At 38.2% G+C, this 17640-nt stretch overlaps 1 protein-coding gene across 2 annotated transcripts; it reads left to right on the top strand.

Annotated features, from left to right (window-relative positions):
* Positions 1-359: 359 nt before the first annotated feature.
* On the top strand, positions 360-17421 carry RB195_003991 (uncharacterized protein; the record flags this gene model as incomplete). Of its 2 annotated transcripts, XM_064201894.1 has the most annotated exons (18): positions 360-683; positions 2397-2486; positions 3939-4045; positions 4269-4342; positions 4768-4979; positions 5033-5116; positions 5797-5904; positions 5969-6066; positions 6681-6765; positions 6828-6928; positions 6988-7107; positions 7219-7333; positions 8025-8087; positions 10600-10685; positions 14839-14927; positions 14998-15113; positions 15179-15423; positions 17319-17421. In XM_064201894.1, the coding sequence occupies 18 exons, from the start codon at positions 360-362 to the stop codon at positions 17419-17421; spliced, it is 2220 nt and encodes a 739-aa protein (XP_064057774.1). The 2 variants fall into 2 exon arrangements, with proteins under 2 accessions (XP_064057774.1, XP_064057775.1); XM_064201893.1 differs by lacking the exon at positions 17319-17421 and having other exon boundaries at positions 15179-15427.
* Positions 17422-17640: the final 219 nt, after the last annotated feature.

Raw genomic sequence — 17640 nt, 5'->3', positions numbered from 1 at the left:
CGCCGTCGTTGGTCATCGCCACCTAGTAGCGCTTCATATGATCGTAAAAAAACTTTACTGATCCCTAATCGATTGCCTACAAAGAAGTACAGTAGGTCATAGAACAAAAATCCCGCTCTATACCTGATGTTATTGCGACGTTCACAAAAGAAACTGTAGTACACATGAACCGTAACGGAATTCCACGGGATTTCCCTCAATAAACATTACAAAGTCGAAGTCACATAAGTTATGATGCCATTGTGTGGCGCTTATCATCACATGCTTGTCTTAACACGTGACTCACCGAGAAACCATCAGAAATCACCCTAAAACCCTATACCATCATTCATTTCAGGAGTAGGTCCGGCTCAAGGTACATGCAGCGCGTTTCAACAGCGCCGTCGCTGCTCATTCAAACGCATCTACTCCAGAAATCTGTCACATCACTACATCATCGAGTCACGTCCACTCTACAAAAGACACACGGTAGACGAGTGTCCCTATCGGTGGATTCACCAAAGGTATTGCAAGTGAAGAAGTCCGCATCGGAAGTGCTGACACCGACACGCAAAATTGCGCCGACAAAAGCCGCCGAAGACGTCATGGTGAAGGCGTCAACGGACGCGGAACCGATGGCGATCACATCGGCCAGTGGTCAGGACGCTCCTTCACCCAGCATTCAACAGACTGCAACAAACGAGGTTCGCTCATAATTTGTTCAGCGTTTATTATTTTTTTTCAAAGTTGGGGCGTGTGCTAGTGCGTACGAGTTTCCCCGTCCTCCTACCGTAACCGGCGTTTAAAGGTTCATCCCAGTTGTCCAGGTTTTTCATTCGCGGGAACGTTCAAGAACGATTGGAATTCTCGTGGGGGTATTGTAGGTTAGTGTGATTGCGCATTAGAAAGGTTGGTATCGTCAAATTAGTTCAATGTCTTTGGGGTTTTGCGTTTCTACGGGAAAAAAATAGGGTGTTACGGGGGTCGGTACGTGATTATTCGGCTTTCTGAAGCACTGTTTTTATGAGTAGTGAAACATTGGACCTCATTTAAAACACGGTTAGTAGGTGACGATTGGGTATCCATCGTCTTCCTCAATAAATTTTTCCAAATTGCTTGTCTGATCGCTTGATCGATTCCATTAACAACATCAGGGTGACCGTGCATTCGAGGTTATCCACGCTCCCACAGGTATGTGGCAAAGGATTTGAATTATTTCAAATGTTCAGATCTGATGCGACTGAATTATTGCCAATATATGCTTTCGCTTATTGTTTCTTTGTCAGGAATTTCGTTGAGGTCGTTAATAACTATCCCGATCACTTTTTCTTGGCAAGGTTATGATTATAAGTATAATTATCGACGTATGCCGTCTTTGTTAGTTTAGCTGAGTAAAGGGTAATATTTTTTTCACAAAAGAGATGAGCATAACGTTATTATCCATAGATTCAAAGACCGCAAGAATAGGCGGCAAATAATTGTTCACTAACCAGTGCATCATGGATTAATGAGTCTAATTCATTAATTTCAAAAAGACTTTCGGTCTCGTTTTATTCTTCCCAGCAGACCACCTTGTTCATTCAGGAGATGACTCTCATCACTTTTGAACTGGATAGTCTGGTATGTATAGTTGGGTCAAAACGACATGAAGTACGTACAGTTGCGCAAGCGGCTGCGCTCGAAGCGGCGCGTAAGGATCCTCTCCACCCACCTCTGCAGTTCGCCATGGTCCCACCTCGATTCCAACCGCTCTCTCCGCCGCATCGCTTCGAGCGTAGCCGTTTACGCAACTGTCCTTGCTTCACGTCGTTTTGACCCGACTATAACTGCCCTAATGTAGGTATTTTTTTGTGGTGCAACTGCATCTAAATGGGTTAGATAAAGATGGTCATCGTCTTTATTTGTGTGTTAGTAGAACCTCTAAGGGCTAGGTGCGATAGGGAGGAGCAGAACCCACCTCAGGTGAAAGGGGTCTAGCTCAGGCGGTGCAGCTCAAGTGATGAGGATCCCTTCTCCAACCGTCCAAAAATAAAGGGGTCTTTCGTCGTTTTTTTTTTCTCAACAACGACTGTTGAATGTTTATTACTTGCATTTTTTATGTGGCACAATGTCTACTGCGCGCAGACTTAACTGATGGAACAAATTTTATGAGTCGAAGTAGTTAAGGTGGTCACGATACTAATTCGAGAACGCGCAAATCGGCAAGTTCCCGTTAACTCTTTTGAAATGTCATTCAACCTTGTAATACAATTGGAATCTTCTCGCGTATGGGCAATTTCGACTACGACGCGACCTTTCAATATCTTTTATTGGGCATTTTTCTCATAATTCAGCGCAATAATCCATGGATTTGTCCTTCAGTATGAACTAGAGCGGAAAATCCCCTTTTTTAAGCAAACTCATGGTGAACATTCCAGAATGATCTACACGTAGACGTCACTGAGTCGGCAGATTCGTCGAAAACTTCATCAAGTTTGCTGACGCCACCGTCAGAAGATGATCAGGATGTAAGTGTATCTGCTATATTCTCAACATTTTCTTTTTATTTTCAGTTTTCTTTTTTTTAAATTATGCTTGACTTAGCGATTTGTTTTGATCTTTTGGTGGTCTGTGACCGTTTAGATATGAGCGAGATTTTGTTAGAAAAGTAGTTCTGTTCTACGAGAACGACGCAATAAATGCATGTAGTGTATGACTGTGCGAAACCCCAGAAATCGTCTGCTTTTAAAAGATTTTCATGGATCCGTTGAGGAGTCACGAAATAATTCACATGAATATATTAGTGTTAGTTTCTTTTTGCGAGGACCTGCTTTTTCAAATGATCAAGTCAGTGCTTTTGACCAAGTTACTATATATTTATTAGCATAGAAATTCAACCGCTTTTTATGATGAGTCGCTGCATATGAACTGTTATGTTAGTAAAAATATTTCCAAAAGAACATGACATGTGCGTTCTGGGACTCCCTACGTCTAGTTGAAGAGGTTGAACTATAAGTGGGGTAATGTCTTGCAGTTTTATGGGTTCGCTGAGGAGATCGTTTCAATCTAGTTTTAAGGTTCGAAATCACAATAAACGTAGATTTTTTCTGGTTATCATAGTTGTGATTTACTGCTTTAAAGGAATCGGGTCTTTTCACTCTTTCCTTCTCGTAACTCTCCACTTCTGTGTTTCAATAGAGCGCAATCAAGGCAGTAACCGTTAACAGTAACCCCTACGTTTCGCAAAATTCTACGCTAACGTTTAGAACCTAGTCTGCAAGTGTCATTGCTAAAACGCAAAATTCATGTGCCATCTTTAATTGGAATTTGAGGTGGGTTGGAGGCGTCGATAGAGTTAATTAGTAAGATTAACTGTTGATATGCTCTTGCAAGATTTTTGACTAGAACTCATATTTGCTACATTGATGAAGTTATGTACGGATGTTATTTCATCCTGCTACAGTTTTTTCTCCTACAGTCAGATCTTACGTATCACTACTAGCGTTTCCTTATGTTAGATGCGTTGTTTAGTTTCTAGAGTCATTTCTTTCAATGTGTATGTGTGTTCCTCGCTTCTTAAGCATGTTCATATGTTTGAGATAAGTTTTGACCGATAAGATACTTCAAGTTCCCTACTTCTGGTTTTCCTTGCATCCCGAATACACCAGTCTAAGCATACCTAATATTTCTCGATGAGGCAATCACCTTTGCATTTCATAATTCTCGGAGTGATGCAACTGGTGACCGTTTGGTTCTCTTTTTACAATCACTCATACTGGGTTTGGAACCAGTTTTTGAAAGGAGCGCCAACTAGGAAGTTATAGAAGTCTGAACAATAATCGCAAAACTTAATTAACGGACATCCGGCGGTCGGATATTTATTAGAGGCGATGTTATTCCTGTCGAGATGTTTGAGATGCTGTTTATCGAATTGGTATCTTCGCTATAATTTTTTTTACTCTTACAACTTCTCGTTCTAGTCGAAACCGGGTACAGCGCAATCTTCTTGCGGAGTTCCTTCAAGGAAACGGAAGTCTAACGGTGTTCGGAAACAGCTACCCGAGGAGTCACTGAGAAAAAGTGGCAGGTTGGTGCTCCCGTAACTGCTCTTTTTTGCTTTTTTTTACACTGGTACCAATGAGCACAGTAAAGCTCTGTCTGAGAAGATGCGGAAATGCGTTGTGCGACGCTAGAGCTCTAGTTGATTTTCGTGATTCGTGATCTTAGCAAAACAAGGGCTGATCACACAAAACATCTTAATCATCATTGCTGTGGAATTCTGCCGCGAAAACTAAAGAGGGTTTTTGTAGAATAACGCGGACATGTGACCCTTCCACGGCAGATTTTGTTGATAATTACGTCGACTCGAAGCGGTTAAAGCAGCGTAAGTTGCTTTTTTTATCTTGTAGCATTTCATCGAACCTTGTTTAGTATTCGCACTTCCTTAACTTCTATACGGTTTCTTTTTACAACCCATTGATTCCACGGAGTTTATTGAACATTTCTTCCCATGTTAAATGTGGGGAGGTTGTGGTCAAGTGGTTGACGTCATTTGTAGCATGAAGTTCGTTATAAAGAAGCTGTAGTTGGGATTTGTTTCTTCCTGCAGTGTGATGACTTTAGGTTCTTTCTTTTTCTAATGTTTTTTTTTTCTCCTTTTCCGAGATTTGCGATTTCCCAACTGTTAGTGTTGTTATTTCGCAACTGTTCTATAACAGTTTTCTATGAATTTTGAAAATTATTTACTTGAATTGCTTTACGCTTTTTTTCCAATGAGGAAGTTAGGATTGTAAATCATACAGTTTTCAGCAAGAATCGTTCAACCACCAAAGGGAGGTGTGCGAAAACCCAATGTGATGCCGAAGAACAAAGGTGCCAAGGAGAAGGATAAGCTTTCCATTGATATGGTGGGACCACGTACGCGAAGCAACCTTGTTGAACCTATTGTTTCTCCCCTCGGTTCAACTAGGCGGAGGCATGTTCACATAGAATTGACGGCAAAAATTGGTCCAGATCATCAGGTACTTCACACAGTCTTCAAAAAAGTGTATTATTGATATATCTCTTTCTTTAGGCATCTTTCGATCCTTTCTACGCTAGCGATTTCGTTGAGCCATGTAGATCAAAAGTCGATGAGGAGCCTGATAGGGAAGAAGCTGTACGTTTACGGCCTGTTTTTCTTACCTTACTTTTCTAGCTGGTGGTGCTATTCTTTAACTTCGTTGGAATTAATGAGCACTTATAAATGGTAGAGACGTTATGGTCATGTACGTTATGTCACCTTACGCTCTGTTTTTGTCACTATTCCGTTCCACAACTACGGAAACTTGAAGCCAATAGCGTGCTGTTCAATTTGGTTAATTTTAATTTCACTGCTTTGTTCCTCGAAATGCAATCCTTTCTTTTCTTGGTAGTATCACATACATCAGTAAGCGTAAAGGTTATGTGAACATGAATACGCGTGCTCCTCAAGTTAGAGATTCCTCCACATGAATATTAATCTTTGTAATCCACATTCATCCGTGGTGGAATTATAAATGCTTTAAAAGAAAAGAAACCATTGAAGTTCTACTATGTCCACGCTAATAAAAAAACTATGAATCTATAGTGGCCATGGAAATATTTCTGATGTTTACTTCTTTTTGAGTTCTTTTCCCGTTGATTGCCGTAGTCTCGATCAAATTTTCATTATTCCAAGAGGTGCGAAATGCTTTGGTTTTGATATGTTTTGGTTTTTTGTTGATTCTTCGCGCCTACTAACTAACATTTATTATTAGTTTTTATTATTAGCAGTGTTTTTATGAGGATTTCTGAATAGCTATTTGTGTTTGCATTCAGATGTGGCACCTAGAGCCAAGCGGAAGTGCAGCATATTCAAACGAGGAGCTAGACGAGGCTTGGTCAGCGATTCGGTCCCAATATGGAGGGAAGATTGGATTGGATTCGGTTAGTTTGCATATATTTGTATGAAACGTCTGCTCTTTTACATTCTGTTAATATTAAATTTTAGATGTTGTACTGCTTTATGAAGCAGAACTACAACGTTGATGCGCTGCTGGAGAATATCGAAACGGAACAATGGAAAAACTTACCGCAGCCGTTCGAAGAGTGAGTTATGTTGCAGAGTGGATTTGTTTATTTGTGAGACTTTCATCAATCTTTCGTTCCATCACATTGATGGGAGGATAGTATTACATCCTTCTTAGTTCTTTGTTTATTAGAATGCGCTATGACTTTTGTTTAAGTTTTTCACCTGCTATAACGCTTATCTGCGTTATAGCAGGTGCGTTTTGAACGAAGTAAACTTCTTAAGGGGTGAAATGGTTTTCTGCTGACATTTTATTCCGCGTACAGCTTATAGAGCGGACTTTTCCCTAGAAAGGTTGGATATGAGTCGAAAAAGTAGAAGAAAAGAATGAAGAAGCGAATAAAGCGGGAGCGGAACACATAGTCACATTTTGGCACTGACATTTAGCAAATATTTCTGTGTTTTTTTTTTGTTGGTGGAAAAACCCAAAGATTTCCTGAAAGAAAACGTGCTCTTGTTGATGAAAATGTCAAGTAGATGTAGACTTTCACCAAGTTGCCATAGTTGTGTTGAGTTTCTTGCTTTATATTACTCTCCGCTGCCTAAGCATATCAGCGTTTTATATTTGTTATAAATTTTGTATGCTTATCACAGTCACTTACATTGTAATTACATCAATGTATTTTACTTCCAGATTGAATATAGCTCAACAAAGGGAATTCGAACGTGTTCTCAGGGATATAAAGGGAAAGAATTTTGCGTCTATTCAAGATAAATTCGTGAGTTCGTTTGGGTTCTCTACGGGTACAAAGGTTTTCAATTTGCCCATATTTCTTTTTAGATGCGACAATATTATGTTGGAGAAATTGTTGATTATTATTATAATTCTAAGCGGAAAGGATGTGTGCATGATCGGTACACAAGATGTACATGTAGAGATAGGTAAGCTGTGTTTATTTTCCGGATTCTGTTGAAACATCAAAAAAAAAATGGTGGTTTAGGCTGACTAGTGCAACAGTGGCGAAAGTGCCAAGATATGAATGTGCAAACTGCTCAAAATATTTATGGGAAGGAAAGCACCGACCGCCGAAGTACTGTGCAGTCTGTCGCCTCTATTTCAAGTGGGTTTTTTTGTTGTTGATGATTTTGCTAAATTTTTAGTATTATTGTGTGGTGAATTCTTGTCACTCCTGCATAATCAGGTATCGAGATATTTACTTTGAATGATTCAGGAGGAATGGTGCTCATCGTAACGTTGTGGGGAAGTTATTCGAGCCGGATGAGAAAATAGTAAAGCGGTGGATAGAGTTGGAAAAAGACAATAAACGTGCGATGTCTAGTGAAGAGGTAAGCGGTTTTTCGATGGTATGTATGCTATTTTTACTTGGTGGTACATAACCATATGACGCTTTATTTTTTTTTAAATTCTTTTACTTTTCTCGCTGTTCTATCGGATTTGGATCGATCCTAATTTGAAGCTTTTCTTCCAACCCTATGAATATGAAAGAGGAGCGGTAGTATAACTTCTTCCAACACAAAATATGGCGCGACGCGAAATTGATCAATAATTCTCCAAAAGTATTCTAATGATTAGTAATGACAACAAGTATAATATTATTCGTAGATGTAGTGGTTCTGAGAACCAAAATACATAAGTATTCTTTATTCATGTAAATTTCTTTATGGTGACTAATTTTTGGTCCATAAAAATTAATCACTCACTCATTTTGGCACTCTCGTTGTTCTCAAAATGAATTGTTTGCTGAAAATAGCACTCAAAATTTGTGCTACTCCTATGGTTTCATCTTTTTTGTTCATATATACTTATGTTTCTCCAATCGTGCTATTTAAACTGCTAGCGACTTTTATTGTTTTGCTACAAATATTCCATGAAGTTGGATTCTGGACCTTGTTTTACTTTTTTTTTACTCACTCAGTGAGCACGTTAGCGTAACATACATTTAAGTGTTCTGGTTCGAAGAAGATAAAACGCCTTCTTGAGTGAGACTCTTAAGATGTTGTTTTTGATTTTTTTTAGGTGTTAGAGTGGCTTGAAGCCGAGCGTCGGGAAGCGGTTCTGTTGAATCCGGATTTCGATGAGGTTAGCTGCGTTTCACTTAATTCTACTATTGGGAAATTCGTATGTTATATTACTGATGTTGCTGTTTAAATGTAGTTTTTTTTTTTGAAAGTTAGAAAATACATTAAATTGGCGGAATAGCATCACCAACGGTTGTTTCCAAAGATATTTGCAGTACTTTATTTTCAGTCACTTCATTGTGGGGAACTCTTTGCTATAGCGGTTCCTTGGAGTGAACTGAAAATAAATAGACCGGTTTCGAAATCCGGCTCTTACGCAATTGCAATCGTTCTGAAAGGAACGGTTGGCTGAAAAGTTTTCAAGGAGTGCACTAGGGGTGTTGTTCCATACTGTAGGGATTTTGGTACAGTGCAGAACTGGAGTTCCCTGAAGTATTGTCTGGAAATTGATCACAAAATTATAATAAAACGACTAAAATCACTCATACCAGATCCTTAAAAAAATCTTTTGGACCTAATGATGTTTAGAATTGCGAAGAAAAAAGTAGGATTTTGTGGACTCATCGCTCCAGGATTGATATTGGAAAGTATTTTGTTGTTTGTGTCAAAATAATTTCGTGTGAGTTGACAAAAAGTGGCGCGACCCGATGAGTCAAGTGCCTTTTCTGCTCGCTCCAGTTATCAGCACCTAATTTCTCCCAGTTTTTAGTTATGGAGAAAAGAATACACACGAATAGAGGGTTTAAGAACCTGAGGAAATCAAATCCAGATTGAATAGTGTTTTTAAGAGGTCCTCACCCCATTTTCCACTTCGGTTCGTTGATTTCAAAACTCGTACGTAGGCTACAGAAAAAAAAGTGATTTTGCAACAAAAAATGAAATCGTACTAGCAGAGGCGGCAAAAAGGTAATCTATTGACCAAACGGTTCTCCGAGCCCTTTGTTTTGTTTTGTCGCGGGCCCAGATTAGCATATGTGTGACGGTAAACATCCGCGCTCATCTATAGAAGTGCGTTTGCATCAGATCGTTGGTGACAGAGAATTTTGTGGAGATGACAGGTATTAAGGAGCAGGTCCTTGCTTTTAGTGGAAATTTATGTTGAAAACTATCGAATAGGTTTAGCTTTTAATTATTAGCATGTCTAAAATGGGTCTTAGAAACATCGTTGAAGTTCAGGGATGGAAAAGAAATGTGATCATATATGACTAACTAGTGTCATGACTTATTTCTTGTGTTGAGGTAAGTGTGCCGGTGTTGATGAGGAATTCAGCTGCAATCGCACACTGACTGTGGTTCGAAATCATCCTAGCGTTTCCTCCTTTCGGGAACGATGATTTGGTACCAAAGTTGTCTGGGGAACAAAGACTCTGATCTGATTCATCGCTCAGTCACTGCAAGTCACTGCATAGGTCAAACACGCGTACATAAATTTCCAAACGATCCTGAATTGTAGTCAAGCGCATTGACGCATCAGAAGCGGACTAATTGATTCCAGACGTCTAACCCACTTTATTTTTATATTCCTTGTTTTATAGAATCTGGATTAAGTTTTTGTGCTATAAACATCTGGCTCCCACCTGGAGGCGTTATATTACAAGCAAATTGTTTTCCATTGAGCGTTCTTGATCAGAAAAAAAAAAAGAAATTCCCTCGGCTGTCTGGTTGCTCCTTGAAGTTTTGAATTATTGAAGGAGAAACTGTCCTGTCTTCATTTCCTGGACGATCCTCTACTCTTTCTATTCGAAGTCCATGAAATATTAGAGAGCGAAGGCGTAAATAACATTACGGTATCGCTTGCACTGTTAAAAATTCTGTTCGCCTGTAAGACTTATTCCTGAAATTCCTGAAATGAACACCAATCCTCACAAATAATGTACGGATCGATAGCAGCGTATAGCTGTGTTATGCACATATGAGACTCCTAAAAGGTTCTTGTTCGTATTGAACAAGGATGGAAGCCGACTGAAACTGGTTGTACGATGGTGTCGACTGGCCTGCGGGCGTCGAGCGATTATTTGCGCTGATTGGCTGCGGATGGTGCGCTGTTGTTTACGAAGAGTGGAGCTGGACAATATGACACATTGAAAAGTACCTCTTCGTCTGCTATCTGATTGAAACCTTCTAAAATTCGACAATTTGAGAAAAAAAAGAATCAATAATATCAATAATATATCAATAATCTGTTTTGTTCATTTGGGTAATTTCAAAACACTAACAGTGTTTTGAAATCCAGAACGAATTAAAGGTGAAAACAAGAACATGGATAGTTAATTATTAATTGGATTTTTTTTTACGTGGAGAAAATTCAAAGAAAAGAGATTGGAGCCTGTAATATTACAGTAGATAGTGTCGCACTTTTACTGTAAGGCTCCTGGAAGTTACAGTTTAGAATACTGGAACAGAATAATAGCCAGTATCGAAAGCATTAACCCCGTAAACGCTATAAAGATGTATATAATATTTCTTTTGAATATTTAATAGCAATATACTGATTTTTTCATTAGAAATGTGTAGGTTACGGTAATTTGACCCTCTGAGGATTATCTAGCACTGTCTCAATCCATGTTTTGTAGATCCCAACACATCCAGCGAAGAAGAAACTAAAAAGTGAGCAAATCGTTGAACTTACGCAGAAATTCAAGACGACCACGAATCCAAGGTTTGTTTTTGGAGACTTGAATTTCTCTTTTCATGCTAGTTCAATCACTTGGACGGAACGGAAATGAGTTCTTCAAGAAGGTTCTTAACGACCATCACAGGAACTCGTCGGAATACTAGGGAAATCTGACCTTAAATACTTACGACTTAAATGCTAGGAGGTCGAACATGCATATGAGTAGCAGCTACATTGAGGACTTATATCATCTTAAAATTAACTACATCCTACAAAAGTGCTCCACTTCTGCTTAAAAATTGTAGTTTCTACTGAATGAAGTAATTTTGATCTTACGGTACCTTTTCTGGAAGCTGGACAACAGAATTCCTAACGCTGAAGCAAGGAGTTTTTTCATTTGTTGCTGATTTAGAGACAAAATTCCAAATTCTCAAAATTCCCTAGAAAATAATGTAATAATGCCCCTAAAACCACTATCCACTACCTCTACGTAGCATTTCTCATCAGAATGAAGATAGCATGTACTGGAAGCGTTCTAGGGTTTTATTACATGATATTTTTACATGTTACATATTTTTAAATTGATTTTCTTGAGCTGTCGCCAAGATTGGTATTGATCGTCTTTATTAACAGCTCAAGAAAATCAATTTAAAACTACGTTTCAACATGCCGAGATTCAAAGACAGTCGAACATGGGCAATATTACATATTATTTTTGAATGTAATTTTACAGTTTTTATTTAACGTCCACCCCATATTCTCACTTATTTCTAAGCGTTTGTTTTTTCAAATAGTAAATCTAATTTTAATTTATTCTATTTTTTTAAGCTTTGCATGCACTAATTGTGCAAATTAATAAACAGAAGTCGATTCGAGTGCATAATTTGGGGGTAATTCTCAATTTCTCAAAATTTACTTGTTTACCACTGGAAATGTGACATCATGCGACTCGACCTTGTAGTCTGTTAGTCAGTTTTCGTATTTACGAATAGTTCGAGTATTATTAATGGTGATTGTGTAATTTCTATCAACGAAACAAATATCGTCACCTGACCTCTTTGTGACTTCGCCTTGTAACAAAACAAGTGTGACTGCTGGGAATTACAAAAGGGACGCCGAAAATTTCCTAGATTCTGGAGTCTGGATTTTTTTTTCTTGCGGGTTATTAGCTTCAGACATATAAACGTCTTTTTTCACTTGACTGGTTCTAGTCAATTCGTTGTCTCCCCTTGTCTACTGTAGCGTCTGTGCATTTATACTTCTTCGTAAAGTCGCTTCACGCCATCTATAGATCATTACATTTTTCTTCTCCAGTATACATCTAGCATTTACTGTACTTGGCCTTAAATTGTCATTGTCCATAGTAGCCAACCGATACGCATCATTTACTAGTGCAGACGGACACCTTCCGCGTTCATCCTGGCCTCGCTTGTCGCTTAACGACGTAGTATAAACGCTGCTGTAACGCTGCTCGTTCAACTTCCTGTCAAATTAGTGTTTATTAGTCCTTAAATGCGAATTTTCCACAATGTCTTTGAAGTCTGCCTGTTCGCCGATTTTCATTTTTCATGTCTTGCGATGCGTGTTCGACTTCTTGCGCTTTGTTGATTTTCCTGCTAATTTTAACACGTCGAAACAATCCCTTTCTCTTTTTTTCTTCCTTTCTCTTCTTTTTTTATATTGTTTGTAGTGCATTCTACCGAATTACTGGTGACCATTGTTTCATCAGTTCTTGCGAAACAAAAACCGGATCACCCAGGAATTACGTTGTGTTAGATGTGTGCTGACAGTATCGTCGTCTATCTATGGGACCCATTCTTGTGACCAGACACTTTTGGAATTGCTAAAAAATCTGGAAATACTCATTCATAGGCTTTCATAGAGATTTCTCTCGTTATGAAGTGTTCGTTACGTACGAAAAGTTCTAATCTTTTTCTTTTGTGGATTAATCTCAGGAAATGACGGTGGCTTTCATGTCTCTTATGTGAACGACGCAACACTTCCACGTCGTAACGAATGATGTATCGTTGTAGTCGATCCGATAAGGAAAAAGAGACTGTTTCGAGAACAGGACTAGTCGCATTACAACATAAATTTCTCTTTGAATTTGTTACCATGCGGCGAATAATGCTCTTTAAATGGCCTAAAAATAGAGAGGGATCGTCAATAAATACTCGTTACTCGTTACTCGAAATACGAAATTTTTGGGAAATATAGTTTGAACAAAGATGAGATTTTTTTTTCAAATTTGAAGGACGTCGAACTAAAAATTACCTAATCAATGAGAAGAAAGCGACTGAACATGAGGGAAAAGAGTGCGAAAATTTTGAAAAACCTCGTTCTGTCCTCATAGTCAATGTGTTTTTAAGAATTAATCGTAGTACATTGAGTTGGTTACCTGCTCAAAGTACATCAGATGTCATGGGAACATCCACAGAACGACAATGGGACCTATGAGAATATTCTAGAGTGACCTTAAGATAGAGACTGAGTACGTTCACGTTGAATGTTCTTTGAAGTGCAACATTAGTGCAAAGCCACGTGTATGTTGACAATATTTTGTTTACTATTTGCAGCAATTTTGCCCAAAATTTCACAATTTACGGGGGATTTGCTGTATTGCTAGAGAGAAGATAATCGCTGGCATTTTTGTTGACTAAAATTCCGTGTTTCTTGAATTTTTCTTTATTCGAAAATTAACAGAAAGAAATAAGAAAATAAGAAATGATAAGAAATATAAGAAGAAAAAAATTCTGAAAACTGTAGCTAGAATGTTTGGTTCATCGCACAAATTTCATCCTTTCGTAATTATCCTCTCCTTCTCTTTTCCTGGTTCCCACCTCTTGGTTTTTTTTTAAATTATTTCTCCTGCGTCTTTTCCGTATTTCTCCTCATTCTTCCACTTCATTTTCCTCAACTCCTATTCTTTTTTTGGTTTCAAAATCAGTCGTATAACGTAAAAATTGTGAAAAAGATAGCGTAATTGCTTAATTTACGGAAAGTACGGTAGTTCCTGTTGACTGCTCTAAGAAAATATTTGGTAGAGTTTGGAATTGGCAAACGAACGAATTTCGAACAGGTGGAGTCTCGGGATTGTTCAATTCTCTGAACTATTCACCATAAACTTGGCGGATTCACAATCTGGTAAGCTTGAAGGGCTGGATGGAGCATCTAGGGAGGTTGCAGCAAAGTCCACTGCCGTAGGGCTACTGGAGCCGAATGTCAACCTATTAAGTCTTAATCTTTCCAACAAAGGACTGTACTTAGAAAAAAAAAGGCAAATCCTCGATGAAGAAAAGCTGCTTGAATATAAATAAAAACAAATATATGATAGGGATTACTGCTTGTTCATCCAGTTGATACTCTCATCATTATTTGAAAAATATTCTGTGCATCAGGTTCAAGTTTTAATAAGAAAAAAACTTTGAAGAACTAACTTTCAATCAGAAGTAAATCGGAAATAATGGAGACCTTAAAAAAAGGCTTAATTTTCGTTCTCATGAAGAAAAATCGAAAGAAGATGACTCAGGGGAAAGAGTAGTAGAAAAAAAGGAGAAAAAAAAAAGAGAAAATGATAATAATTTAATCCTAGTAGTTTCTTGATTCTGCTGGAATCGGCAGTTATTTAGCAGTAAGCGAAAAAAAAAGATAGCTTCCAGAGGATTGGGATTATTCTGGAACTTCCAGAATTATTCTGGCCAAATTCTCTTCGTTATGGTTATTATCATTACGAAAAATAAGCGAGGAGACCGAGGTCATCTTTTTTTTCGGTTTTTTTTCTGGTTTCTGAGCGAGACTAAACGGATGTTGAATATTCATATTGATCTCATATTTATATATCTATTATTATATTATCTTTCTATTTCTTTTATATTTTTTAAAAGAGAAGAATCTTCTTAGGAGCTTATCTTATATGAAAAGAGTTAGGTTGAATATCTGTATCTGAAAATGAGAGTAAATTTTTGATATTTTGTATTCTTCGGTTTTTTTTTTTCGAAGGCCGAGTTTGTTTGATTCTTCCGCAAGTGGAAGTTGTTTAGCGATTTCTAATATTTGTTTTGCGAGGTATCCTTAAAAAACCACTGTCCTAACCGTTGGATCCAAGGAAAGTGCCTTTATTTTCTTTCTTTTTTTCTACCATTTCTTCGGGGATTAATCTTATCTACCTAAGCGCTTAAAGTACTCATAAGAAATTAAGGTGCGCGTTACAAACGGACTATGGTAGTGTCGTTGGTCGCGTGGCTTTAGAAGGCTTCAAGAACGACGAGATCCTAAAGATCGTTAGAGGTGAGCGGTGATCCTAACCATAAGAACTATGTTATTTCCTTTTGAACCATCTCTATTCAATACTTTGCAGCTTTTAAAAAGGTCGGAAAGAAATTTGCCGAAATATCGAGCATGGTCGGGAACCGTACACCGCAAGAGATCTCGATATTTTATCGACGATATAAACTACAGTACCACTTGGATACGGTAGGTTTCAATCCACAATCCCACGACTCGATATGAAATTTCAGATTTTTCTTCTTTTTTTGCAGTTATTCGACAGTTCACGAAAAGCTCTACTTCCACCGGTGATATCGTCGTCGACGTCACGAACAATACATACGGAAAACGGTTCCTCGTCGCCAACTCCAGAACCGATGTGCCGTCGAAAGCGAGCTGGATCTGATCCGTCGTATCCGGAAGGCGACGTGGTCCCCATTAAATCCACACGTGTTACTAGGCAGTCTGCACATACGCAACGTGAACCAGATGAACGGGAATCTAACGGCCGGTCAGGGTAATCAGGAGACATCCAAGTGCCACTAAAAATCAGGAAAATGGAAATCTATGCATGGGAAATTTCTCCGTGCAGCGAAGTCTAATTTTCTCAAGTTATTTTTCCTTTATCCATTATAGAGAATTATCCAAAGACACATTCTTTCACTGTGGCTCTTCATTAGTAGATCGATATTCACTGAATGGTATTCATGCTTTCCCCCCGATGATCCCCACCAAAGCCTTAGATGGATACGAGATTTCCATTGATTAGTGCAAAGCGACGTTCACCATAAATGTTTTCTTCCCGAATTTTTTTTCTGTCTTCTGTTCAAATCCAATATTTTCACTTTAAAAAATCACAAAAATTATGTGAAATCACTCTGAAATCGTCATTTTAAGTCAAGTTAATTTGTTAGTCTTGAATGTGAACCTTTCATAAATCAGGCGATATGCCATGCTTTCCAGAAATGCAGGGATTGATAGCCCTGCAAGAAATTGATGTCACTCATGTCTCGAGTTCTTTCCTTCAATGCACATCTCCATCTCTCTCTATAAACTATGTGTACGTAGTTTTTAGCACCACATTCTATATTTTTGTCTTTTTCTGGGTATTGAAATGTGTAATAACGGTGTTTGTTTGCGGGTCCGAGAGTTTTGACCTTATTCCGCAGCGCTTGTAATTCTAAATTTTATATGTAGATTAATTCTTCGTTTGTGTGTGTTTTCTTTTTTTGCTCTTAAATTTCCCACCTAAGATCCACTATTCAATTTCTCCTGGGATTGCTTTATTCTGGATGATATTGTAGGTAGAGATGATTGTATAGTGGTGTGTAGGCGTATATGTATTTTTTTTGCAGCGATGCTGATGTATTATTACTATTTATCGCATCGGTTGTGTTCGGCTGTAATTTGTTGTTTTGTTGCTTAAAAATGTTCCATAAAAGTAAATAATTACCTACACATATAAGTGATTACTGACTGCTAATTACACATGTGATTCAATGATCGTTAAGAGTAGATCACATGCGTCGCTGAAAGTTTGTGATCAATTGATTTCCTTCTTTTTTTCGTTGGTTTCTTATGTGAATGTCCGTCAACGCGGGTGTTTGTGTGTGTGTTTATGTGTGTTTGTGTTTTTGTTGCATTGTACATCATTTACACAGCAACGTCTCCTTTACTTTTCCCGGAATCTGCTATCGTATCGTCGTTCCATCCTGAGCATTCATCCGTATTCGTTTCCAGCGACCTGCTCGGTTATCGCGTTGATTATTTTCTCGATCTTTTGGCGAAGTAAATTCTCTTCTCATATAAAAAATGTTCATATGCTCAGCGTGTTATGATTCGATAAAATGAAAGGTTTTTTGTTTTTGTTTTATAGAGAATAGTTTCGTTCAATATTCTGTGTTATTATGTTAGTAGCAGGGTCAAGTGCGGATTCACATCGCGTCGCGCCCAACATAATCCAAAATTCCACACACTACACGTCCTTGAATTCCCCCGAACTCATCACTGATTCCGAGTTTGTTCGATCATATGGGTCAAGTAAAACGCTGCTGGGTGGAATTTACGCGGTGAGGGGGTACGCGAGTTTTTTTGTTCCCCCAAAAAGTTTACTGGAGAAATCCAGTATAATTCTAGTGAGCTCTGTTCCATCTTGTTTTTGTTTTATGGCACACATGTAGGTGTTTTCAATAAATAAAGAGAAATGATTTCTTTCCGCTCTTCCTAGGTGACTATATCCTGAAAAAAAAAATCCGGCGAAATCGGTCATTTCATGCTGTTGAAGGCTACGAGGTGAACTCGAATGGTACGTATCACTTCCTCGTCAAAATTACTTTTTAGGAGAGCTGAGCATTAATTCTGGGATAGATGGATAAAGGATAAGTTACGAACAGCATCGATTAGTTCTTATAGGGATTCTACCTCCACGTTCGACTTCAATTCAGAATCGTTGGAAGTTAATGAACGCATGCGGGAAGGACTAGAAGTTGAGGAACATGAAGTAGTGAAAGAGTGAGGAGAAACACGGAAAAGATGCCGGAGAAATAATAAAAAAAGAACCCAATGGGTGGGAAACAGGAAAAGTGAAGGAGAAGATAATTACGAAAAGATGAAATTTATGCGTTGAACCAAATTCTTCTTGGATTTCTCTTATTATAATTTTCTCCCTGTTAATTTTCGAATCAGAGAAAAAATCCAAGAAACGCCATAGTCTACAAAAATGAATGTTAGTATC

Source organism: Necator americanus, chromosome IV (assembly GCF_031761385.1).
Source record: "Necator americanus strain Aroian chromosome IV, whole genome shotgun sequence".
NCBI lineage: Eukaryota > Metazoa > Nematoda > Chromadorea > Rhabditida > Ancylostomatidae > Necator > Necator americanus.
This window is presented reverse-complemented; position numbering and strand designations above follow the sequence as displayed.